At 39.6% G+C, this 27,009-nt stretch overlaps 1 protein-coding gene across 1 annotated transcript; it reads right to left on the bottom strand.

The window, feature by feature from the left end:
- Positions 1-13,054: 13,054 nt before the first annotated feature.
- On the bottom strand, positions 13,055-24,760 carry LOC310890837 (nuclear pore complex protein Nup153-like; the record flags this gene model as incomplete). The annotated part of the gene is made up of 10 exons (XM_083853156.1): positions 24,531-24,760; positions 24,355-24,393; positions 24,201-24,254; positions 21,239-21,397; positions 20,083-20,135; positions 17,273-17,399; positions 15,202-15,648; positions 13,868-13,960; positions 13,542-13,629; positions 13,055-13,200 (listed from the first exon to the last, which is right to left on the bottom strand). The coding sequence occupies exons 1-10, from the start codon at positions 24,654-24,656 to the stop codon at positions 13,055-13,057; spliced, it is 1,332 nt and encodes a 443-aa protein (XP_083709282.1). The 5' UTR covers positions 24,657-24,760.
- Between the last annotated feature and the right edge of the window lie 2,249 nt (positions 24,761-27,009).

Below are 27,009 nucleotides of genomic sequence, written 5' to 3'. Positions count from 1 at the left end.
ACAACGAAAAGAGTTTATGAAATCATTACGGGACATTCTTGTAGAAAACTTCCTCAAGCTTGGAAGAAAAAAAAACATTTCAGCTAAGTAAAACAGAAAATAACTGGAAGAAGTGAAGTATGGCGGTGTTGGAAAAGTTGCTTCAAAGACTTGTTTAATTAAAAAGAAGGAAAAAGCAAGTTCCTACTGCAATCCCATCTTTGTCAAACTGATGGCGGGCACCAGTACGATGTGTTCAGCTAACACAGGCTGGAAGTTGTAACTGCAGCTGTGAAGTTTACCCAGTAAAAAGACTCCGCAAAGCATTCTAGCAGTTCCGATGCAATCACTGCTTCCTGAATTTGTGACTCACGGTTAACACGGCAGTACAGGAAGAAGTCTGGCATTCACTGTGCTCTTACGGTAAAGAATCTGCCCTGCGCACACCATCCCAAGCCAGGTATGCGCTCCTAACAGGAAAGGACGATAGGCTGATAAGTCTCAGCAGAGGGAAAAAGACATCAGAGAACTACTTTATAACAGCAGCACGCGGGCTGCAACCAACGTTCTCTTCCTCTCATCATTTTCATTTCTGTGGACTCCAAGAGAATACACTCCCAACATTTTTCAGGTCTGGAGAACAAACAGCCCAACCAATCTCATTCACTGAACTACAAAACTGGTATTTTCGCTATCTAGTCCGGAAAAGGAGGCGCACGTCTCTAACGTACAGTGTAGAGACCTTGTTAATAGGCAAAGTCTGCATAAAATAGGTGGCCACAGCCTGATTTTCTGACGTTCAGGGCCTTGGGTCACACACCACCACAGCATCAGACTTAATGAAGTCACCAATCTATGTGGGCCTCTCGTTACACAGGTCACATGTTATGGACCAACCTCTCAAAGGCCAAAAACCAGCACTGATACTGCCGGGCCAACACATATCTGTAGCATCCCATTTCTGGGTGACAACACAATGAATGTTTCCACAAAGTACTCGATGCAACCTAACTACTGTGTTTGGTGATGCAAAGCAAGCCGTGTCAAAGCAGCGTAGCACCCAGGCACATTCCTGGAAGATGTTTTGCTGCTCACGTTGAAGAAAATAGATAAAAAAATCCTGTGCAGTTTGCACTTCTGAGCTCAAGTACCACAGCTATGCACTACAATTGCAGTGGCATCAAACCTTGTAAGGTTTTGAAGCTTCAGCACTGCCATCCAAATTCAAGGAGGCTGCATCTATTATCTTGAATTTGCCCCAGCTCAGTCCCCTGAAACAATTCCATAGACACGTACAAGCAACCCTTTTCCCACCCAAATTCTTTGCTTCATCTATTCCACCTCTACCTTGTGTCATATTCTTATTAATCTGCCCCTCAAAAGACTCCCTGGCTCACACAAAGAAGCAACCCAACAAATCCCTGTTCCCAGCCACGTTGCTTTCATGCTTTGGGAAGAGTTAACTGCAACAGCTCTAACTGTGATGCCACCTCACCCCCTCCACCTATGTGAGGTTCTTTGCCTTCTGTCTCCTCCTACGTGTACACCTGCACTAGAACCAGGAAGAATGTGCTTCCTACAATACTCCAAGAGCCTCTTCTGTTTCAGGATGTCATCATTTCAATTCAGGACTGAAAGTATTCCTAGCAAAAACCCAACAGCTAATAGCTAACAGAAGCAGTTGCTGGTGATCAGCTACAAGTAACCTGGAAGTACTGAGGAGTCACAAAAGAGAATTTGCATTACATTTAAGAACAGCATGCAGCTTAGGACCACTGCTTTCACTGACTACACTAAGCCATAAAAAAGAATTGGATTCTTACCTGCCATCACAGCAATTATGGTTTATGTTGCCCCCAAAACACACACGGAAGTACCAGAACTGTGTCAACTAGCTTTAACAGCTTCCCCAGCTATTAAGTACAGTAATTTCTGCTTCCTTTTTTTTCTTGGAGGAATATTCTTTTGTTTCCAGCCTCACTTACTTATTATACACACTGTTAATTAGCAACTATTTCTCCATACTCATAGGGTTATGGAGTCCCTATGACTGGAAAAGACTCTGTACCCTTCAAGATAAGAACAGCATAAAGGCAGCAACTCGCAAGACTGCTCTAGCTTAAAGCAAAGCTTTCCTCATTGCTCTCATCTCCTTTGACTTGAGTGCTGTCATCCTTCTACCAGAGCTTTAAAAACTTCATTACCACGAATGAAGGAAGACCAGAGCAATCAGAGAGGGTAGCAGAGGGTATAACTTAAGGAGCTGTTACTAGGATTTTTTTGTTGTTCCTGGTGGACTATTTTTCTCCTTGCCAGCAAGGAGGGAAAACCAGCAAGTTGTTTTCTCCAAGATTTTTTTTTTTTAGGTTTAAGAACACGGATTATGTTGTAGCAATTTCTTCGCTGTAAAGCGTCAGCTGAGAAGTCTAACAGTAAGAAGGGCAAGGGAAAACTGAATGCTGATGCAGAGAGTGCCAGCAGACATCATCCTCATTCCACGGGATGTTTGTAGCTATGGCAGTTGAAGTCTACACTTCCATATGCTTAACATACCCTATTTATAAGCCAATTTTAGCTGACCTAGCATGTATCAGTAGTACAGTTAGAGCCAGCAGCCTGCAGGAAAAAGTGGGCACAGGTGTTTCCATAGCAAGGCCTGTGAGTGTCTCCCATACATACTTCCAGTCTAAGCAAGCACATGAAAGGCTTGGCTTGTCGCTTACCTAAGGAACCAGGAAAACAAGGGGAAGCTAGATTTTGCTTGTGTCCTAATGCCCATATAAAAATAAAGACAGATGAAATACCCTTACTACCTTGTTAAATTCCATAAGCCGGAAGAGAACATGCTGCACACAGGTACAAGTAAAATCCCTTGCTGGCAGGTTTGCAGAAACAAATTTTTTATTTACACAGGCAAGTCTATCTTTAGACCCCATTTACCTCTTTACATTTCTCGAATATTTACATGACTTCATGATGCTCCAAGAAGGGAGTGATGAACAAAAAGATTACAGAAACTGTCAAAAGCATAGCAAAAAAAACCCAACCTATCATTGTGCTTTAAAACTTATGAGCTAGAATAATGTAGAAGAAATGTAGTTTTAGCACTTTGGTCCTAACGGTCATGCTCTAGAAGACGCTTAAATAGCAGAGGGGATTTCAGAAGTGACCGTATCCAGAGGTTGCCAGTGACAATTCATGAGTGAATCGTAGAGTTCTTCGCTTGTCTCCGTGAATTGTCTGTTCATTTCATCAACATCCAAGTAGAGCTGTGGATCTGAAAATAAAAGCCTGGTAAGTCCAAGTATCAAATCTGAGGCATGCGCACAAAAAAACTTCACGTGAAATGGCTAACAAAATGTATTTTAAGCTAAGTGTAATAAGCTATTAGATCTACTAATTTTAGTGAGGTATTTAGTCCTCTAAAATTTTGAGCCTCACAGCTCCAACTTTTGGGAATTTGTATATTAGAAGGCTGGGACTAGAACTGTCTTTCAAGATAAAGACAAAGACAATGTTTAAGATAGTAAAGATAACGTTTACGGATAATCAGCCATGAAACCCTCCCAAGAGTCATTTAATTCACTTCTACGGCAATACACGTTACATAGGATAGTTTCTAAACACTAACACAAAATGCCTCCACGTGAGGAACTTTGCAAACCTTCCAGGACACAAATATGTTTTGTACCGTATTTGTAAGTGCAAGCTGAATCCTCCTTTTGGAATCTGCAACATAAGCTTTTACCTCAGGGTGGAGAACAAAGCTTTTGCATATTACTGAGTTTCTAATATAAAATCTGTTTAGCGGAACCAATACAAAGAACAAAATTCTGTCTTAGACCATTTTCAAATGGGAATGAAGGCACAGGTACAAGAAACCTGCTGCGAAGCATTGACAGTGTCCCGTTTTACTTGATGCGGTCAGTGTATGCTGTATCAGCTTTAAAACCCCAGCTGATTGCAGATCAACCCCACAGAGGTTTGACCTCAGCTGAATTTTCAAGATGTTCTTCATCCAGTAGAGGTTGGCTTGTATTGTTAAAAGGCACAAGTATGGCTAAACTCAAGTGACAATGACAGAACCCTTATTACCGTCAGTAATTAGGTCATCACCGATTGCAGTCATAACTGAAGATTCCTGAAAGACAGAAAAGGCTAAGTTTAATCATAACTCATTTCAGAAAGCATCACAGATTCAAAGTGCTGCAGTCTCAACCCATTCCTTCTTCCTACAACTACAAGGATAGATGGCATTTTATCTACTTATTTTTAGAAGAAAGCCAATATTACAGTACAGGTTGGAAGGGACCTCCGGAGGTCACAACTAATACATTGACCACGATAAGACCACTTACAACAACTGTTTAATTTGCTTTAAGCAAAGCAAATCAGAAGAACAGGAACAGAAGAAGCGTACGCAATTATGCTGTCAAAACCATTCTTTGGTATGCGTGAACAAATAATGGTGTATAAATCACTAATTCTATGGATTTACTATTTAAGCACTTAAATACAAACACCTCTGAATGGAATCTGCTCTTTTAACTTCACACTAAGCAGAAAGCATGTTTTCAACTTCGGATTCTTTTTGCTGATTCACACAAATCTGTACAACATATTATCTGTGAAATATTTTCTTTACAGCAAGCGTGCACTATCTTTACCTCAAAAACAGCTGGAGCCATTAAAGAATCTCCTAAAGAGCAGTCTCCAACAGCTTGCATGCTGTCATAGGGAGCATAGGAGCTGTAGTTGTAGTCAGCGTAAGCATCGTAACTCCTCTGCGAGTGGTAGTTCTGGTAATCTTGGCAATAAGCATTATAGTTGTATGACTGGTACCGCTGCAATTCTGCTTTCAGTCTGAAACATGAGAAGTTGCATACAGTCAGAGAACAGAAACTGTAAACCCAGTTCTGAACTTAAACAATTTGTCAGCTTACATACTTCAAAACTTAAAAGGAAGCTTTCCTAAACAGTCACCTAAGTGACAGCTTAAGTCACAGCTCAAAACCTCATTTCTATAGAAGCAAGCATCCTCACCTTTGCCAATACCAGAAGGAATTGTTCTCATGGATTAACTCCAGAGCCTTGACATGGTTACCTGTACACATCAAGTATTTTTAGCGTTGGCATAAGCAAGCTGCTGCTAAGTCTCTGTGCTTTGCTAAAGATTGATTTAAGACCAGAGACATTTATCAAGCACAGCTGCTTTAAAGATGCAGTCTTAACCCTTCTATCTTTTGTTTGGTTAATTACTAGATCTTATTTCCAGAAAGAAGTGAATGGAGTCAGATTATCCATTTCAAAGAAGCATCTGACGCTGCCTGTCAGTTTGCCATGTCTACCTCCACCTGCTCAGTTTTTTTGTTTGTTTAAAGTCCATTAAACATTCAACAGCTGCCAACTATACCGCTCAGGTGAAGTCAGTCTTGCTTAACAACACAATCGCGATTCTCCAGCGTGACGCCTTATTATTAGTGGGAGAATTACAAAATACACTGGTTCTTAAGAAGAAAGGGCCAGCTGATTAGCTTTCACTACTTTCCCTTTCAAGATTTTCTCAGGGGCAGCTTCAGACTAATGACAAGAACCAAGACAAGTGCTATCTGTACTAAAACTGAGGTACACTGCATAAAGAACATTCAGATAACCCAGCTGCATATTCAAAAAAATCCGCTGTTTAGACTTGTCTTCACTGATTCTGTACAGGCAGACCTCCTGTGGTTGCAGTGCCCAGTTTCTCTGACTTGAATTGGGGATGCAGAGAAGTGAGTTCTATGCTTTTGGGGAAGAATACAAGCTGAAGGCATTCTGAAATAGCTTCCAAACTAAGCAAACATGAGGGACAAACTAATCCAATGGCTGGGTATTTCAATGCTAAGAGAGCACGGTACTCAGCCATTCAGAAACGTATTACTGATGTGTATTTTAATACCTACATTTGTTTCAATACTGCAAAGCTACACAAGTTCTAATAAAGAGGTAATCCATTGTCTTGTTACTGTAGTAAACAAACAGAAGATACATCATCTTAGGTCTTCTGCTTCCAACTGCACTCTTCCTACATACAGTTGTGTAGGGAAGGAAAATCTGAAAATACTGTTGACGTTCTTCTGGATAGCCGAAGCAAGAAAACATGTTTGTGGCTTATTCTTGTTTTCAAAATAAAACAATATTAATTTAATCAAAAAATTTTGGCAAAGAAGTTTGGACAGTGCTCTCTTGGAGAAGAGCATTTCCATTCTAAAGCAGAAGGAGGCAACATTTGCAGAATTATGCTAGGTAAACAGAAACAGAAGTGTCATTTTTTACTATTTAACAGAACGCACAAGCTAACCTCATGAACATACTGAAATTGTTTATATGAAGTCCTGTTTTGTCAGTATCCTGGATCAAAGTTCATCAAATTTGGTATCAATTCTTTAACCGTTCAGAGACCTGAATTGCCTTAAATAAGTGATAGAACTGAGCCGGTAGAGTAAGAAACCCTCTCAGGAAGTGCTAAGCTTTAAACTCCCCATTGCCCTAAGCTCATGAAAAGCAAAGAATAGCATTCTAAACCTGTTCTAGTAATAACGCCTTTGGCTTTCTCCCTGCGTTCCCATTTTTCCCCCCCACTTCTTTCCTGTCAACCCACTGTAAAACTAGTTATGTGCTTCTCTCAAACTAGAGGGAAAGCTCTAAGAACAAGAACTCCCTAGCATATAAAACCACTTGTTGTCCCTTCTACCTTATGCAGGCCCAAACCTGAAAATATTTACCAATGCATTCAGCTTTGCTACTGTTGAGAAACAAGGCTGGTTACAATGGCAGCTAAGCCCAAGTTGCGCTGTCTGGCTAGACTTAACAGTTGGATTCCCCCAGCCATCCTGAAGCAGGTTGATGAATCCAGGGAGTCAAAACATAGGACTTCTGCATTTCTGGTTTTGTAGACTGCATCCTGTGTGCAGCCACTACAGCAAGGGCCACAGACTTTCCAAAGGCAGAGCTACAAGAATCTGATTATTTAGAATAACTGTATCAATGCACAACTCCTTGGCTACCTTTTAGAAATTCCTATGCTCAGCCGGATTCCTTTTCCCCCCAGACCTGGTGCGTTCTGGCAGTCTTGCAGTGCCCTCATCTGATCACCTTGCTCACCAAATCTGACATAGGCATACCCTCTACTATTTTCAAAAGGGAGAAAACCAATTCTGGTATGCATAACAGTTACAAAGCTAACGAATTCAGTTTCTGTCTTCTACAAAAAACAGAAGATAGCAGCTACTATAGCTTCTATTACTTAAGCAACCTCTCTGGCATGTGCACGTGCACAGAAAAGGCTTTCACCAAATTAAAAAACTTGGGCCAGGAGCAAAAAGCTTATTCCTTGGTAGCATTAAGATGCAACTCACTGAGAGCCAGCAAAACAATACATTTTAAGTGCTCTCTGCGTAAGTAATCAGATTCCATATTTCTGCATATACAGCAGTTAATCAGTTAGCACTAACCCACTCCTTTTGGAGCCACAAACTTTATTGGTCACAAACACCAAGAGCTGGCTGTAATTATCTGAACCAGTATTAACCGGTACCTCTGAACTCTTCAAACAAAAATATCTTTCAGGTGCTCTTAGAAGAACAACATCAATTGCCTGCAACAATTTGATGGCTTTGCTAAACGGAGCACTGAAAAGCACAGTGGTACAGTTTCTTTTGTAGCCTGTTCAGAAATTATAGCCCCGTGCCTACAGCTTCAAATCAGGCCAAGCTTACCAGCCCAACTCTTACAGCTTAAGTTCACTGCACTCGAATGCCTTCAAGACGTGCTTTTAGGAGCCATGGAGAAGAACCCTCTGGTAAGACCACCATTATAAAGTACTGAGTGTTGTTTTACACTTAAAATAGAACTATCTGTTACAGTCATTCATCAGCTTTCCCTAGGCTGCTGCTCTCTCACTACTGAATGTGATCCTGCTCTCAGTTTCCCACTAACTTTTTCCCCCAGCGGTTATGGCCTCTTTTCATCTATGACACTTTTAAGGGACTACACCGTGTTGAAAAATGCTGGTTAACATTTCCTTTTACACAAGGTGCCTCATCGAATTTTCCTGACAAAACCAAACCCCAGAACCTTAACTAGAAGAGGAAGCACACAAACACACACGCCTCCCTGGCCACCATATCTCCCCAAAACATATCTGTTCAGTAACAGACCAACTGTAAGAATACTGCGATTAAAATCAGTATAGCTCTATACACTGCTTTTGTTCGGGATTACTAGCTAATGTCCTTCCCCTTACCCCTTCTGGAATTAATACTGAATTCTGTACTCCAAAACGCGGTTCTTAAGTCATACAAATGACATTTAACAATCAGAATTTTTCCACACAGTGATCCTCAATAAAAACTTCAATCCTCTACTGCAGTCTTTCAACAAATTAAAGGAATACAAAACTGGCTAATAACTGTTCAGTGATTTTTGGACCTTTGTAGCACTAGAGTAACAGCAGTACACTCTGCAGCATAGTTGCAAGTACGTGGGAATAAGATACTCTCTCTCATCTCTTTTTTTCTCTGAAAAGTGTGAGGCCTCTATTTCACCCTACTAAAGATTTTACCACCAACTGTACTGCTAGCATTGAGACACTGCAACTTCTGTGCTTGTATGAGATGCAGGACAGGTTCCTTAAGGTGTCGCAATTTTTTGTCTAAACCTAGTGTTGAGATCAAAAAAGGGATTGCTACTAATTGCGTACGTATCAATAACCAGGACAGAAGACATGCTGCATATAGGAATTAAACTTTTTCTAAAGCTCTAGTACATGAACATATCAAATCCCGCAGATTTTTTCTAGTATGGTTTCAGAGGTCTTACTTGATGGACATAAGCGCACAAGTGAAGACAAAAGATATTCTGTTTACCTGAAGTACATGAAGGTTTGAACTACATTCTAGTCCTGATCTTTCCAGTCAAAACTGTTTAAAAAACAACCCACCAACAGTAAAACAAACAAGAAAACCCCATGCTTCCTCTCTACATAAAACTTTTCACAATTGTGTTTTCTGCCCACCACCTGGCTTTAAAAAGTATACGAACTTCTTTGAAAGATCATGTTTTTAGTCTGAACTCCAAATGAACAACGTGTAGGGCATGTAAAGAACAAGCACGTCATTAATGAAAGCTTTTCTCTAAAAAGGATAAACTTATTCTTGGGGAAAAGTGTGGAAACAGATGTTATCTAGGCAATATTCCTACAGGAAAAACGAATAATTTTGCCACACCTCAAAGGAAAAAATAATTGTGCTTAACAGGTAAGAAAATAAAAAAAATCAGAGCAAACCAAAAAATAAATCACAGAATATGCATCCTCGTTTTAATCATTAAGGATTACCTTTGAGCTCTGCTTTGGTGCTTGGCTTTGCACTTTCACAGGCTACACACTTCGTGGCCTCTGCTTTGTTTTGAACCAAGCAGGTCTCCCAATCCCAGCTTCCTTCAGGCTTCTTGAATTTGTCTAAATCCAGAAATTCTCCAGAAGGAGCAGAAAATGCAGATGCACTGCTACTGGTCACAGGTGTTGGACCCTCTGTGAGACAAACAAGACAGTTAACCATCCTGTTTGAACATGAACTATAAAATGAGCATTAACTTTTAAATCTGATTTGTCAAATCCCACAGAAATGTTCAAAACTACTCCACAACTCCCCCCCCCGCCCCTGAAAAAAATAAAAGCCACCAAAAACCCACAAAGAAACAAACAAACAAACAAAAAAAACAGAGTGGAACTCAAAGCTTCCAAACAACACACAACTCTGTTCAGCACACAAGCTTCTGCTGCTGTTGACCACAGTGTAACCTCCATAAAGAGGCCTGACAGGTGCCTTTTAAAAAAAAGGTGCCTTTTAAGAGAGAAGCAGAAGATAACGCTTCAAATTCAAAACCGGAAAGACAAGAATGGCTCTTCCCTTCCACAGCACACGCAGAAAACTTTTATCCTAGTATTACTTGCATCGCTCTTCCTCTTGACAAGTGCAACGTAACCGTGCAATTCACTGCACCATGGTCACAGTAAACCCCTCATTTCCAAAATTCCTCCTTGCAATGGCAAGAGCCTCAGACAAAGATGCCGACTGACCGCTCAGAGGTTGGAAGTCCAAGAGAATCAACTCTGTCTGAAATCCATTATCTTACCTCATGAAATTTCAGTCTTACCGCACAGGATGATTACAAAAGCCCGGTCTAGTCCATCTTAATTTGTTTCTTCCACGATATATTTGCACAGGTGTTTTTCGATGTAATGGCATGTTAAATGACATTTAGAGTCAAAGTTAGAATTAGAATCGTATTTTAAAAACAATACAACCACGCTCAAAATCAATTACGGTCACACACAATGGGAAACAACCCAGTACTGCCCTGAAGAAGTTACCCAGCGGGTCACTCGCTTTCTTGAAGCCTACCACTGACCTTCATAGGCATCTCTCTGCTTTAGCTTAAGACTAGTTAAGACTACACTGTCTTGAAATCTGGCTTCACATCTCCCCTCAATTACATACAAACGGTGAGTAGAGGCATTTTGGACACATTCTGTAATTTTTTTTACTTAATTTTTGAAAGAGAAAAACGCAGTCATTTTTAACTCTTTCTATGGAGTTCTCATTTTCGCCAGTGAAAAATCACTATGTTGTTTTTAAATTAAGTCACCCACTTCAGCCATCTTCCCTCACCAGCTGCAAAGCCGGGGGTATCTGCATTGATCCAGCTCCGTACTAATACATTTCACAATCAGTTCAATTTATGCGACAGGCTGGAACCTGGGCTGAGACCTCTGAAGTGCCTGTAAACCAATCCTGCAGACAGCCGCTAACCCATCAACCGTACCTGGGAATCGTGTTGCTTAAAATATTCCATATATGCAACGTACTTTTATTCTGTACAAGATTCACAGAGGCTAGGATGGAAACAACAGGAAAAAAAGGACCATACCTGGTTTCTCAGACTGACAGGCTACACATTTGTTATCTTCCGTCTTATTTGGTACAAGGCATATTCCACAGTCCCAAGAGCCTTTCGCCTTCTTAAATTTGTCTTCAAAGCCCAGAGTGGCTGTTGTGTCAGTGCTGCTCGAGGAGGATGTCACTGTCACCGAGCTGTCTGTGACCACTGGTCATGTCAGAGCAGGCATTACTCCCGTTCCAGGTTTTGGTGTCTCACATGCTATACATTTTGTAGCTTCCGGTTTGTTTTGGACAAGACATGTATCGCAATCCCACGTTCCAGGTACTGTTTTGAATTTGTCTCCAAAGCCCAGCATCCCTGCTGGGGGCGCTGCTGGCTTTGAGGTGTCGCATTGACTTGAACTTACTGTCTGTTTCATACTCTCAACTGTTGACGCTTTAGTAGCTTGACAAGTTACACATTTGTCCTTCATGTCTTTGTTTTGCAGAAAAGGGTCACATGTATCAGATTGCCAGTACGATGCTTGTTTAGAAGTCTCTTTACCTGCAGAAAAAGTTGTTATTGCAGGCCTAGTATAAACCACTGTGCTTGTTGTAGGTTGCGCAGACGTAGAAGAGCGTGTTTTCAACAATCCAAAGTCTAGGAAGCAAGAAAAAAAAGTCTTCCTGTTAGCGCAGCACCTCACTACATGTAACTAAGTGACTTTACTAGAGGGCAAAAATTTCAACCCAGGTGCCAATGGTTACAACTAGACATTCAGACCGAGCGCAACAGGAAGTCCCCAGAAATCTTATCTAAACGGATGAAATTTCATCTGCTGCACTGGGTCACAACAGAACATTTCGTTAAAGCTTCATTTAACTCTTTGTTTCCAAGCAAGCTTTAAATCAACATTTTCACTGGTCGATACAAGTACAAACAGACAGTAGCTGACTGAAATCTGACAGTCCAACGTGGAATGGAAATAATACAATTTGATTAAGACGCGATGCCCAATCGAATCAGATTTCTAAAGCTCCTCCTTCCGTAGCAGATGACTCAAATCTACTCCAGTAACTGTACAGAAGTTTGTACTCGGAGCAGCAATCCATACGGTATTTTCCCACAGATGCTGAATATTAATTAAATAATAAAAACTCAAGACAATTGAACAACTGTCTAATTTTCTATAATTAGGACAACTCCTTATTTAAAAGGTGGCAATTTTAACAGAAAAGACAAGCTACTAATACAGAAAGACTAAAGGAAATGCATCTTAAACAGCAGCTCAAGTTGCTTGTAAATCTACCTTGAACATAGTTGTTTTGTGGTTTGTTTGTTGGTTTTTTTTTAGTCAAAAATGAAGTCTTTGAACAATGTGGATTTAGATTCTGCTTCTTTTAAACCGATAAAGAAAGTGAATGTCACTTCACTCAGAGGTCTTTCCTTAAACAAAATGCACAATGTATTTTCTCTCACTTAGCTCTTTCCAGTAGAGAAATGTGCTGCCTTCTTCACAAGTATGTAAGTTAGAAGAAGACTTTTGGGAAAAGATCAAATTCAATAAAGCCCTTTTTCTTAAAAGATATCTTTTCCACAGACACACTTTATGAAACTGTTGAAAACAATTGCAATTGCTTAAAAACAAAATTCAGAAAAGGGTTTTTAACGTAAAACACTCCACTTCTGTTTGCAGTTTAAATTTTAATCCACAGGAGCCATTGTAAGCTAAGGCCCAAAGATTCGCAGCTTTCGCCATGTATTTGGAACTGAAGCTCTTTCCTATTCTTTCTTCACCTGGGCTGAAGGTGGGACAGGAGTGTTGAGCTTTACAAACATTTCCTTTTCAATTCCACAAATTGTATTTACTTAAAATGAAACACCGATTATCTGGCTAATTCTCTTAGTACCTCATTTACAATTACATCCTAACACGTAAAGGAGATGCAACCCATCTGCTTTTCATCTTGCAGTTTTACTTCCAGCAATAAACACCACTTAGAATAGAAGGGGGCAGATGCACCCTAACAAACGCAGCGCTTAATGTAATGCTCTCCTACATTCATATTTATAGCAGATACTCTATTAACCATAAGTCGTGTGTTGGTTTTTTTTTAATAAAAAATGCTAGCGTATTTTTTGCAGCATCTTTTTAAAAGGAGTTCATTATCTCACCAGGATTTTTTAGAACGTCTAAGACGCTTCCTTCCTTTAAGACGTGGGCAGTGGTGAAGGGACCACCAGCAAAATCTTTGACCTCCTCTTTCTGTGTGTTGATGTTGGTTGAGGTGGTGGTGTCTTTTGAAACAAAAGAAAACAAAAACAGCTTTCACAATGTGACCTAGTTAGAGCAGATTATACTCACTTTTGTTAGAAACAAGAATTTCCAGCTTTCATGCTTCTCACATAAGAATCTTCACAAATTCTACTTACTTTGCAATGCTTTATGATTACAAGCAAAACAAAAAGCAACAAAACAAAACAAAAATTATAAAAGCAGATCTGTCACTGGAAAAATACTGCAGAAGTCCAACACTGCCTGGAATTGCTAGCATGCGCAGACAGGACAGATTGAAGATTTAATAAAGAAAAAAAGGAAAATCAGCACTTCAGATCTGAAGTGCTAAAGTTTCAGTTACCTAGGGTAAGAAAGGGCGTCACTGGAGTACCACTGGGTCCAGAAAGTTCTGCCGATTTTACAACGGGAACACTAAATGTAAACCCAATCTGCTATGAACAAGAGAGGTTTTTCAGATTCTCAAGCCACAGGAACTCCAATCGAATGCACACACAAAACCAAATCTGAAAGCTGCTCTTCACATTTGTAGCACGCATGCTGAATGACAAATTATAAGCCAGAAGCCTACATACTTTTCTCCATCAAGGCAGATTCTGCTTTAGTGTTCTGCAACAGCCTACTAAATGCCTAAGAAAAAAAGTCAAGCTCCTTTATTATTTTACTTACAGAAGACGTAGGTAGCACTTCTGCCTCAGTAGATTTCACAACTGGAGATGAAAACGCAAACTCAGGACTGCTAACAGTACTTGTTGGTTGTATCTGTATTTTCAAAAGAATTAAAGGTTTATATTTAAGAGCAACAACTACCTGAATTCACTACCCAACAGAAGTCCCGCAGTGACGTCGAAAAACCTGATGTTTGAGTTATTTTGCAGATAAAAGTAATAATAAAACACAGGGAAGTTTCCAAGTGGGTATAGGACAATATCTTCAAAACCAAATTCCAGAAACTGAGAGGAAAAGCTGGAGATGCTACTTAGGTCTAAATGCACGGAAAAGCAAGCCAGGAAGCTGAAGAACGGCAAACTCAGCCCAATGATACTCCAAGAACTTCAGCAAACACCTCAACATGTTAAAGCAGCTGTCTACTTCAAACCGTACAAAAAATATTTCAAGTACTCTGGAACAGATTAATGTTTATTTTATTGCAATAATATGCCAATTATTGCACCCTAGGCTCATTCTATGTGAGGCTCATATGACCACGTTACCTCTAATTTAATAACTTAAATAAAGTTGTGGTTTAACCATTGCAGGCAACTAAGCACCACACAGCCACTCGCTCACTCCCTCCAAGTGGAACAGGGAAAAGAACCGGAAGTAAAGAAGTAAAGTTGTTAAATTTGAGGTAGCATTAATGACTCATCGCATGTAATGGCTACCTGGAAAGACAAATGCCATAACCCTGTACATACTCCCCACTCCTTCCCCTTCTTTCCCCCAGCATTTATTGCTGAGCACGATGCTAAATGGTGTGGAATATCCCTTCGGTCCTCTGGGCCCCGCTGTCCTGGCTGAGTGCCCTCCCAGCCTCTTGTGCATCCCCGACCTCCTCGCTGGCAGGGCAGCGTGAGAAACAGAAAAGGACTTGTCACTGTGTAAGCACTGCTCAGCAACAGCTAAAACACCAGTGCCTTACCAACACTGTTTTGCTCACAAATCTGCAACACAGCATCATCTACTACGAAGAAAATTAACTCTACCCCTGCCAAAACCACTATAAATAACTTGGCATAAAGTCCACACCCCCCTTCCCCCGCAGACTTCCACAGCATTTGAAGCAGTTATACAATCACGTTAAATGGGAGTTGGCAGGCTCTAAGACTGAGAGAAGCAGAATCAAAACATTTATGCCTTTTTCCCCAAACTGGCATACAACCCCAATTCATTCAGCTGCGTAGAAACTAATATTTGTTAGTTTCATGAGCACCACAGAAAAAGTCAACTCGCAATAAAGCAGTATACTCATTGTAAACATTATTTATAGCATAAAGATTTACCTTGCCCGCCGCCGTCGCTGCTGCATCTGCCATGCCTGCCGCCTCCGTTGAATTTGCCACGCTTGCCGTTGCCGCTGTTGACCTTGATATGTCCTTTGTCATCAGCAGGTATGGCATGCCCGCCGCCATTATTGGATATGTCAAGCCTGAGGGCACTGTTGAACACGTTATGCCTGACGTCGCCGTTGTATATATCATGTCCTCCACCTCCTCCTCTGATAGATCTGTCAAGTCCTCCACCTCCGATGGATCTGTCATGCCCTCCACCTCTGATGGATTTGCCATGCCCGTCGCAGCTGCTGGAGTTGCCGTGCTCATTGCTGCTGTTGAAACAGCGCTCGGTGACGCTGAGACAGCGCTACTACCAACGAAACTGGAATTGAACTGAGGCAGCGATGCAGCACTGATGGGTAGGGGTATTTTCGGTAGCACTGGTTCCTCCACTTCCTAAAGTTGCAAATTTTAATTTTTCTTATACAAGACATACTACTTTCTCACCCCATCCCACCCAATTTATTAACAAAATTAAATAGAACAAAAATCCATACAAATTAAGAGAAAGCAAGTTTCCAGAAGAAATCCCGATCTCCCCACCTCTGTCTACCACGTCATTTTAATTTATGGCAGGCCTGCTTCCACATTATACTCTATTCAACAACTGTACAGCAAGAACACTGAAAGTTAACTCAAAACCTGTGCGGAACAGAGATGCACAGATCACATTTTTTTTCTTTCTTCTCTGTACTTTAGTCATCAAAGCTCTAGAGAAGCATCATCCTTTCTAACTACCCTCGCATGGCTTCAATTAAGAGTACACTCTCAAGACAAGTGAGAAAGTGTTCCTCTTGCAAAATTAGGCAGGATAGCTGCCAAAGTTTCTAAAGTCACTACAGCAGTGAACGTGGAAAAAGGTAATGTTTAAAGAAGCAGGTAGGTTCAACAACCAAACTAAACACAAAAAGCACCAAAGAAAGTCAGACTAGCAGCACTGAAGATTGTGTTCTGGTAAATACAGTCTATACCATGTATCAGGATGCAAATATAAAAATCAGAAAACAGCCTCTTAACAACTTCAATTTTCATCCCTGCCACTTACTTTATTTGATTACTAAGATTGGATGAGTTATGTTTTAAATGGCATAGGAAATCTGACCAAAATTTGTACAGTACTATCATGATCTACTTAGAAATGACTAGGCAGGGATGTAAGTTGGTACTACTGATATTCAGTGCATCCTGTAGCTTACATCTGTTTCACAGTTTTGATTTGAAAAGTTTATGGAACTTTTGATATTTGGACCATTATTTTATTTGTGTTACAGGAATAAACAACAGTGTTTACGATTTCTTTATATTGCATCATCCTGAAGTCCCATTTAATGATTTGAAACTTAAATTAACTTAAATACTTAATATTAACTTAATATTAATTAAATACTTAATATTAACGTAAATACTTAAATTAACTTACAGGCAGCTTATATAACATCCAATAAAAGAAAAATTAATCTGAATATTCATGGTCATAGTTTTATGGAATAGATTTTTCCTATTAAAATGAGAAAAAAACTCTCTCACAATGAGTTTGGTGAGTATCAAAAACTGAGTCATCGTTAGCAGACATGCAGAATGCTGTCTTCTACTACTCTTTCAAACTCTTGGCCTGTATCTTTCTGTATGACTTAAATATGAAACCAAAAATTAAGCTTTTTTTTTTCTTTTTATACTTGGCACTCGTTTCAAGTATCATTCCTGTAGAAAAACTATACAAACCTTCACCAAAACATTACTTCTCTTCTTAGGACTCATTCATTCAATTGCTAACGAGAAATGTTATAGTTTGAAGAATCTCCAAGGTAAGAGAATTAAAAATTTCAAAATTACATAAGCAAAGTTCAGGTATTCAAAGACAGGAAATCAATTGGAGCCTGCTCTGAAACCCACAAGAAAACAAAAACAATGCAAAAATAAAGCGGTATTGTTATAATTTACTATGATGCAATAAAACTGACACACTTAGCTAGTTACTTCAGTAAGCTCAGTGACAGCAATTAATTTAAGAGTCACTTACCTGTTCTTGTACAGCTCTTGATAAATAGTGTATTCCTCTTTCCCTTCTCATTTTGCCGCCTCCGCTACTCACTCCTGAAGACAGACCATTGGACGCAGCAGTACTGAATTTGTAGCTGGTCACATTGCTAGCACACGACAGTACAGAAGTTGGGGGAAACAAGAGAAAAAAAAATCACCAGCCAAATTTTTTTTCAAGATATTAGAGCTGTTATTAGTCCTAGAATTGAAACCTGCTGATCAGAAAAAAACTAAAGCTGTCTCACAAGTTGCTAAACGCTGGTAAATACTTGATGTTCTAAATAGGAAAAACTTTATTAACAGCAGCAATGAAAAGGACATACATAAGTGCACCGTTCACATGGGAACAATGACTAAGCCAGAAGACCTGAAATAGAAGAGCTGATTTAGATTGTTATTTTCCAGTGCTTCCTTTAAATAGGACTGGTTCTCTGATTCTGCGATGCACGTGTATCTTTTGCAGGGATATAAAAGAACAGCTCACAAAAATACAGAAAGAGTGCACATATGCACACATACACATGGGAAACACTGCCAACAGCTCTGATAGAATAGGGACGCCTTAGACTTGTGTGGCAAGGTAATATGGCCTAAGCTTCAGAAGCAGCTCTGGCTTTCATGTGGCCATCAGCAGGAACAGCAGAGGTGTTTGGGTATGCCAACATTCCAGAAGTCTTTTCAGACATGAATACAGATCCCTTTTGTAAGGCATACAAAGGCGTTTTTCTGGTACTTAAAAAAGCCTAGCTCAAAACCAGAAAGATATCCTAATCCAAGAGCAAATGGGGAAAAAATAACCCAAACCAGAAGTGGAATAGGGAATAACTCTAACAAAAGTACTATGGCAAGAAAATGAAGTATGCCTGGAAAAACTGTGACCTCAAAGCTTATCTTGCAGCCAATCAGTCAGTCAGTACAAAAGTGCATTAGATCGCACTGGAAGACACCAGGTCAAACTCCCACAATACTGAGGAGGAGAACTGGTCTAAACTTGTCAAATACTTGACAACAGCCTGCTTAGCACTGTAACTGCATAGAGGAAGACAGATCCCTAAGGCAGATGCTCAGACTTTTCTCTAATCCGAACTGTCAATCCATTAGAATTCTGAAAAAAGTCTTACATCAAAATAGATCTTCATTCAGACAACTATCGCTTGCCCCTAACAGCCCATATTCCTCTTTCTGTTAACACCTGTGAGCTTCAAGGGGGCAAAGACAGTTGTCAGCCTTCAAGCAAGTCTAATCTACAATTGGACTCAGGATATAAAATATATATATATATACACACACACGCATAGATATATAGCATTGGTGGGCCAGAGATTTACTGAGTATTCCAACTCAACTGTCCAAAGGGACTCTTGCCAGCAGATCAGTGTGGTGCTCCTGCTCCAGAACATGGCACCCAACAGAGACCAGCATCACAAAAAACACTACCACCACTACCTACTCTACAAACAAAAGGTAGGGCACTGCAATAAACTTTGTGAACGAAATCAAAAGCAGTGTGAGTTTTCTGTATCTCCTTCCTAAATGGAGAAGTAGAAAGGAGTTCTAACAAAGACAATTTAGAACAGTTTGAAAAAAACATAATTAAAACCCAGCACCTGATTGCACCTGTACCAGAACCTTAAAGCCAGTCGCTTCCACCCCTAAAAAGGTGGTTGTTGTGAAGTCCAACTTTTAGATGCCAAAACAAAGTGTTCAGTTCTTTCTGCAAGCCAAAGAATGCCCATGGTCACCTAAGAATTGCTTGGCAGATGAGCATAGAGTCAACAAAATTCCCTGCTACTGTTCTTTGAAAAGAGCGACTCCCTAAAAACCGAGTGCAAAGTCCCTTAACTCAAGCATTATTACCCAAAACACCATTTGCCCAGAAGGAAAAGCCATCAATATTATCTGGAGGATAACTCATTTGACCTAAACCAAGAAAGCAGTATAACACAAAGCAGTCTCCTCAAGAAGAAATTCAATTAATTCTGCTGGATTTTTTTTATTTTAGAGATGAGTTAGCATTTGGCCTCAAATGATTCTAAAGAACACATGGTCTTCATGTGAACTCAAAGCAGACAATTAACTTCATCATGAAAGGAGTATTAAAAAAATGAATAATAAATCATAAATCTTCCTCCATGTTTTTGCTTAAAAAATAAAGAAAAAAACACATCAATAAACATCCTCCTGAACTGTAACTCACTTCGCCTACTTCACCTTCTAAAGAATGCTTCAGAAAGAATCATCCCATTAGGACAGAGCTTTCAAACTGCAAGCAATTAAATAGCTAAAACTAATAGCTTTTCCCCTAGGGAACATTAAGAGGGACAAATTATTTTGTTATAAGTAAACTGAGTTATAAACCATGAAATATCTGTCAAAGCAAAATTTGTAACGCTACAGATTTAGTTAAACTACAAAATGAGCCATATTTCCTGTAGAAGGAAAAAATAAGGCCTCCAATAGCAAAGATCCTTTCTGTGGATACAGCATTATAACGTGCTTCGTTTCCCATCTTCGTATCCTTCTCAGAAGATAAACTTGGGATAAAAAGTGGTGTATCAGTACTTTTATTCTTGCTCATCTTCCTTCCTTTCATAAAAACAACAATTTTCTCAAAGTTATATTGATCTTCAAGCACAATCCAGACTTTGCAGCTGCCTCAAAATACAAAATTTTCATTGGATTTCCCATTCCTTTTACTGAGAACTGTCACCACCTTTCAGGTGCAGACCGTACTGAAAAAGGAGATTTCTTTCTTTCTTCAAGTAAGTTTTAAATTAATAGATGTCATACCTTTCAGATGGTTCTGCTCGCTGTTCTGCAGGCAAAGTCTTCTCTCTCATCCCCTGCAAGTTAAGTTTAGTTCAAGACTTAGCTGAATATGTACAGAATACACAAAGTACCAACAACCACTTCATGTGTTTTTTTGTGGTTTTTATTTTATTTATTTATTTTTAATTTTATAGCCCTGAATACACCTCACCTACTTAACGTTGTTCCCTAATTCAGCATTGTGGGTACAGTTCAGTTAAATTTTGGGGCTAAAGTAAGCATCACTGCTTCACTCAGCATTGAGGACAAACTGATAGAACACTAAATCAAATTTGTCAAATCCTCTAACAAAGAAAGTAATTATTTTAAACAAAATGACAAAAATTGTGTGTGTGGGGGGGAGAGTTTTCATCAAAACTTGTGTTTGCCAACCCCGTAAAAGGGACATACTTTTCTGTTTTCTATCATTTATCAACAAACAAGAAAAAAAAAAAACTCTACCCCCCTAAAAACTAAGCAGTTGCTGCTACATTCATTTTAGAACTTTACCAAATGGAGATTGTGCTGGCTAAACAACACAGAGATTGAAAGAGTTAAAAGCAATAAGCAACCAGTATTACTGTCCACTTTGATTTCCAGCCTAAAAAGCCCATACACTTAACACGTGGTCATTTGTACACTCAGACTGATACTGGAAACACAGATGTTTTCGCAGAAAGAGATGCCCATTTAATTTTATGGAAAATTTATCAGACTCCATCTACTCCAAAGCAATCAAAACCGATAACTCAGCACATTGTCAGAACTCTCACTTGGAGCACATAGCTCACCTGGAATAGTTTACACAGAACACGAGCATGTTTCATCAGTGACAGCTTTGTGTACATGAGAATATAAAAGGAAAACATTTCTGTCTTTTAATATTCTTTCACTGAGAACAGGATGACTCAATAGCACATCATGACATCGTGAAAACAACCACAAGACACTGAGTGTTTCAAAAACAGAATTAAATCCATAAAAGCTCAATCTATTTCACAATGGTTCCCACTGCCTTAAAGCTCGCCTCAAACATACTATCAGTACTTTTTGCAAAGATAGGATAACAATTGGTTTGAGAAACATTCCAAGACTGGAAAAAAAAAACAGGCACATAAGGACTCAAAAATGTACTCACTTGGTACTTTGTGTCTACTCTCTGGCAAATTTTGCTGGACTGAGTAGTTGAAGTCGGTGATGGTTCAGAATACCGCGTATAACGCATCGGTTGACGGTTTACCATTGGTGTCACAAGTCTCTTAACAGGTGGAGGCTGGAATGCATTCTGGGATTCCAGCTTTGAAAGGGAAACAGCAATCAATTTATCCTTACGTCCACCCAAATTAATTCCAATATTTATTGATGAAAACAAATTACAGAACTATAAACCTCCCCCCATCGGTCTTGGCACTCAGTGAATACGATTTGAAAATTCTGAAGACCGTTCAACTTGTAGAGGGAAATCACCAGAAAACCAGTAACGAAATCCATAAAGCTATATATAAGTAGCCAAAGTCTGACTGAATTCCATTTCAAAATTTGGCAGTTAGCTTCATAGACAAAATAATTCATGCTACCATAATTAAAATAACCCATGTTCCTAGAATATGCTCCTATCTTTTCCTCTGCCCACACTGTGATTTTTTTTTTTCAGTAGCTTAATTCATTAATTTAACATTCGAAGTGTTAAGCAACTAATTATACAGGCTTCTGGGCTTCACATTCCCTACATTTTCCCTCTTCAAAGTTACACAAACAATAGAACACACTCAAAAAAACCAACTTGTCAGTCTTACAATAATCTCATTCATTAAAATATGATCCAATGCTTTACATGTGCATTAGATGCACTTCAAGTAGTGGGTTTGACTTCCCTTTTCAAAGCATTTTCACAGACCAGAGTTAATTTTTAACACAGACCACTGCGTGTTCTGCAAAACTGACTTAACTGAACTGTCAGACAGAAAACAAACCCTAAAGGCTACAAGATTTACCGATGGCTCCGCCTGCGGTCTTAAGGATCAGAAAATACAGTCTTAGGAAGCATGCTATTGTTCAAATCAATACCAACAGGAAATTTTTGTTTACGCTGCAGCTTTAATTTCACAGTATCTCCCAGCTCTTAGTAATAGGATTCACACTCTCTCTAAAGTATATAAAAATACATCTTTCTAAAAAATATTACATTCAGTTTGAAACCTTGAATAAGACATGTTTTATGTAAGTTCACAAATCTACTTCGAGTGAACGACGGTTCATTGCTGGTTTTAAAGGTAAAAAAGAAAAATATTAATTCCCCCAGTTAGGCATTCAATACACCAAGAGCTATTCTGCCTGGTACAGTTCCTTGAAATAAGAAAAATACCACATCACTGCTACCCACTGCAGAAGTTTAGCCCGAGTGCACAAGTGTTCCGTCAACCGCATGTTCACTTTAGCAGGAAAACACACGATCGTCTCCTCAGCAAATAATTGCTTCTCATCGCGGGCTACCCTTCTCCCGCCACCATTATGAATTCTAGTATTATGAATAGACAATCTATCTCCTTTCACCCACTGACAGCTGCGTGCAACATTCATTTAGTGGCTGACAATTTCAGGCTCTCTGTTGCAAATCTGGCAGATCTTTCTTAATGCCTTATCACAGGTGTATTGCTATAATATAACTGAGAATTCACACCAGATTTGGTTTTAGTTATTTGGATAATATTTATGATATACTTCACTTCTCCATGCCCTTGTAATTTGGCAGATGGTGAAAAGATGGTCCAGGAAATCTGAGATGTTTGTAAACTCTGAAGTGATTGTAAACTTAATTATACATCCATCCAATCAAGGAATTGGCACAGAAACTTCTTGAGACACTGTCCCTTTTCTCATTAGAACAGAAGATGAAAAGTTTGCACATCTTGTTATTTCCTTCAGTCACCTGATCTTCAAGTGGTCATTTAAGGGCTTTGTAATTTAATAAGCCCAAGGATACCCCTAACTAAAGTCATCAAAAAAAGATGACTAGTTTTCATTTTTTAAAGAAAATGAAAGGAAATCATGCTTTACCACAGCATTATCACCAGTTCTGTGCTACCTCCAAATAGGAATTTAGGAGCGTTAAGATTTATAGCGTCAGAAAAGAAAAAGAAAAAAAAAAACCTCTACCCCCCTAAAAACTAAGCAGTTGCTGCTACATTCATTTTAGAACTTTACCAAATGGAGATTGTGCTGGCTAAACAATACAGAGATTGAAAGAGTTAAAAGCAATAAGCAACCAGTATTACTGTCCACTTTGATTTCCAGCCTAAGAAGCCCATACACTTAACAAGTGGTCATTTGTACACTCAGACTGATACTGGAAACACAGATGTTTTCGCAGAAAGAGATGCCCATTTAATTTTATGGAAAATTTATCAGACTCCAACGATGGTTCATCGCTGGTTTTAAAGGTAAAAATGAAAAATATTAATTCCCCCAGTTAGGCATTTAATACACCAAGAGCTATTGTGCCTGGTACAGTTTTGCAGTTTAATGATACCCCTAACTAAAGTCATCAAAAAAAGATGACTAGTTTTCATTTTTTAAACAAAATGAAAGGAAATCATGCTTTACCACAGCATTCTCACCAGTTCTGTGCTACCTCCAAATAGGAATTTAGGAGCGTAAGATTTATAGCGTCGGAAATTAACAATTTTCCTCCTCTTTACTTTGAATGGTGATAAAAAGCACAAAAAATAGTTTTCTGTGCCCGAATGAACACGGAAGTCTGTACAAAGTCTATATGACCACTCAATCAGTATTTTTCTATTTGTGATCATTTCTTCAAGAGCAAACTTGCCTCAACAGGAATTTTAATATGCAGCTTCACCCCAAGTTGGGGGACAAGATAAAACGACTTGGTGTGTTCTAGAGTTGTTGCTCTCAACTTACAAAGATAACATAATTCTTAACCTGAGTAATCTTCACAGCCCATCATCTACTGTGGATACATGCCAATATTAACTTGATTTGATGTCTATGTTGTCACTGAGGTTTGAGAAAATTTTTCTAATAGTGATAAAGCATTGAAAAAGTTATCTACCTCAGCTTAAGACATTATTGGTTCTTACCTTTCTTCGTTTGGACTGGAAGTCAGTAATATCCGGTTTATCTATGTCCGGAGGCTAAGGGAAAAAACAAAGCATAACTATTAGAGGGCAATTTTTTTTTCCTGAGAGAGAGGGTTCCCTGCAACAAAAATGTGGGGGTTCATGGTCAACTTACACAACACAGCGGCAAAAGAGATGTCATTCTTTTAGCATCCTGTTGAAAAAATAGCGCAATAAATTAAACCGGCCACAGCGTAAGGAAGAATAGTTTTATCTTTATCCTTTGATGGCACATTTACTAAGTTTTATAAACACATGAAGCAAAAACAGATTAAAAGAAGTGCTATTTACCAACAAAGCGGTTGACAGCTTCTCCACTGCCTCCAAGATGCACCACGCTGAGGTACTCAAGGTAGCGTGGGACCACACAGTTTCTTGTCTAGCTTTCGCTCTCTTTTGTGCCTGAAAAATTAGCATTTTAAGTGTTACAATGGTCAATTCTCAGCTAAGGAGGCATGTATTTTATGTCCCAAGGCTACACTGATGATACAATCAATATATTCTGATGACAGAGAAACATGCAGTCACTGGGAGTTCAAGCCATAAAGAAGAGAATACATTCGGAGTTTAATGAAGTTTACCTTGGGCCTCAGTGCATCTTGCACGTGCTTGTTGCACGAGCAATAAAAGAACTCCGTACTTGTAAAAGGTCAAGATGGATGATGCCAGGACTGCTAAGGCCTCCGAAGCAGTAATCAGGGAAACAGAACTCAAGAAAAGGCTTGTGGTACAGAAAGCATTTTCAGTAACAACACAGACCTCAGAGTTTCACGATGGTCTAAGTGTACCATCTTAAAATCAGTGTATACAATCATAACCAGGAACTAGTTTTACTTCTCTCTTGCTTCCTCCCTTCCCCCAAGATTAAAGTTGGCTGCAAATCTTTGTCTTAAAAGATAAAGATCTGATTTAAACTGTAACAGATCTAAACATTACACTGAAAAAGTAAACTGTTTATTTGCACCACCCAACTTCAAATATCAGTCAAAAACTTCCTTTGGTGTGACTTTTTTTCTTCCCAGGTTAAACCCCTCATATAACCACACTGTGCTTATCACACGATGTGAAGACAGGAAGCAGACCACGCAGCATGTAAAAACACAAGTGAGACTCACAGAACCACAGAATGGTTAAGGTTGGAAGTGACCTCTAGAGATCGCCTGGTCTACCCCCCCGCTCAAGCAGGGCCACCCCGAGCAGGTTGCCCAGGACCATGTCAAGTCAGCTCTTGAAGACCTCCAAAGAGGGAGACTCCACAGCCTCTCCGGGCAACCCGTGCCAGGGCTCCATCAGCCGCACAGTGCAAAAGCATTTCCTGATGCTCAGACAGAGCCTCACGTTTCAGTTTGTGCCTGTTGCCTCTTGACCTGGCACTGGGCACCGCTGAAAACACAATGGCTCTCTATGCTCTTTGCACCATCCATTCAGGTATTTATATACACCAATAAGATCCCCCCTGAACCTCATCTCCTCCATACTAAACAGGCCCAGCAGTCCCTGCCTCTCCTCAGAGGAGAGGTGCTCCCAGTCCCTTGATCTTCTTGGTGGCCCTTCGCTGGACTCTCTAGTACCTTGCTGTCATTCACAGCAAGCAGCAAGAAGCAAGCTACTCTCTCCTTTAAAAGCCTAGTATTTTGGTTCCTCTTTTTACCATAATGCAGTAATATTGTAAAAAACAAAAATAGCCGACCAAAGAGGGTTCCCAGCTTTGCACCACAAGGTTTCAAGGTTTCCCGTAAGTGAGGTACTTGTACTGCCCTTTTTCCGTTGCACAAATGGACTGTCAGAACAGAGCCAGCAAACCCGCGTTTTCATTTTCTTCAAATTCCTTTTGATTTATCGATAAAAGTCACTTTCATTTAAATACATTCCTACCAAACCTGATTTGACTTTCCTTTTCGATTCAGCTCTAGCTAATCAGAGTTGTCAGCAGTTTTTATTTGCTATTTCCAAGAACTCTTGGGGGCAAATAACTCTCTCCAAGAACTATATGAATCGTTCAAAACAGAAAGCATGTTACTGCTTATCTTGGGACTGCATTTAGTCCTGCATGCCTCTGTGTAACAGAAGAACAAAGGATCAGCAAAGTTGATTTTAGATATTTTCAAAGACTGCAGGTTTATACAACATATCCATAGCATGAATGTAGGCATGCTTGGAAAAGAAGATCCACAGATAAATATTAGCCAGGTTTGACTACTGTAGCTTTTGCTACCATAAACACAAGTTTTCAAAGTTATGCTGTCATTGGTTTTTTTGCATCAAGTTATTTTAACGTAATGTAGTCAGAGGCAGACAATGGCACTTGAATGGAATTTTTTGAAAGACCTAACAACAGAGGAAACCCCAACTACCAACAACTAGCCCAAACTGTCATTCTTGTTCTTTCTGACAAGTGTTACCTGTGGTAAAAACTGTCATTAAAGAATTTAAACAGAAATCAATCTCAGACGTCTATTTTTGTAGACCAAGAGGGCAGAAGAGCAACTGTTACCACATATTCAGCTCCCTGCTCAAAGCTCCTTTGGCAGTGCTGCTTTTTTTATTTCCATCACTATTTCCCACTACACTACTTTTCTCATACCTGATAAGGTTCCGTCTTTGGCTGCCTTGATCTTACAGCTGCACCACCGGCATAGGCCGTCTTTCCGGGGTAAAATGGAGAAAACCCAAGCTGGTTTTGCTTAAAAACAGACGTGCTTCCACGTACCTACGGAAACACAGTATGAGAAGTGGATAGAAAAACAGGTACACATTCAAACTGATTAAA

The sequence above is a fragment of the Anser anser genome, assembly GCF_964211835.1.
Source record: "Anser anser genome assembly, contig: HAP1_SCAFFOLD_103, whole genome shotgun sequence".
In the NCBI taxonomy this organism is placed as follows: domain Eukaryota; kingdom Metazoa; phylum Chordata; class Aves; order Anseriformes; family Anatidae; genus Anser; species Anser anser.
Note: the sequence above shows the minus strand (reverse complement) of the source record. Positions and strands in the feature narration are given on the sequence as shown.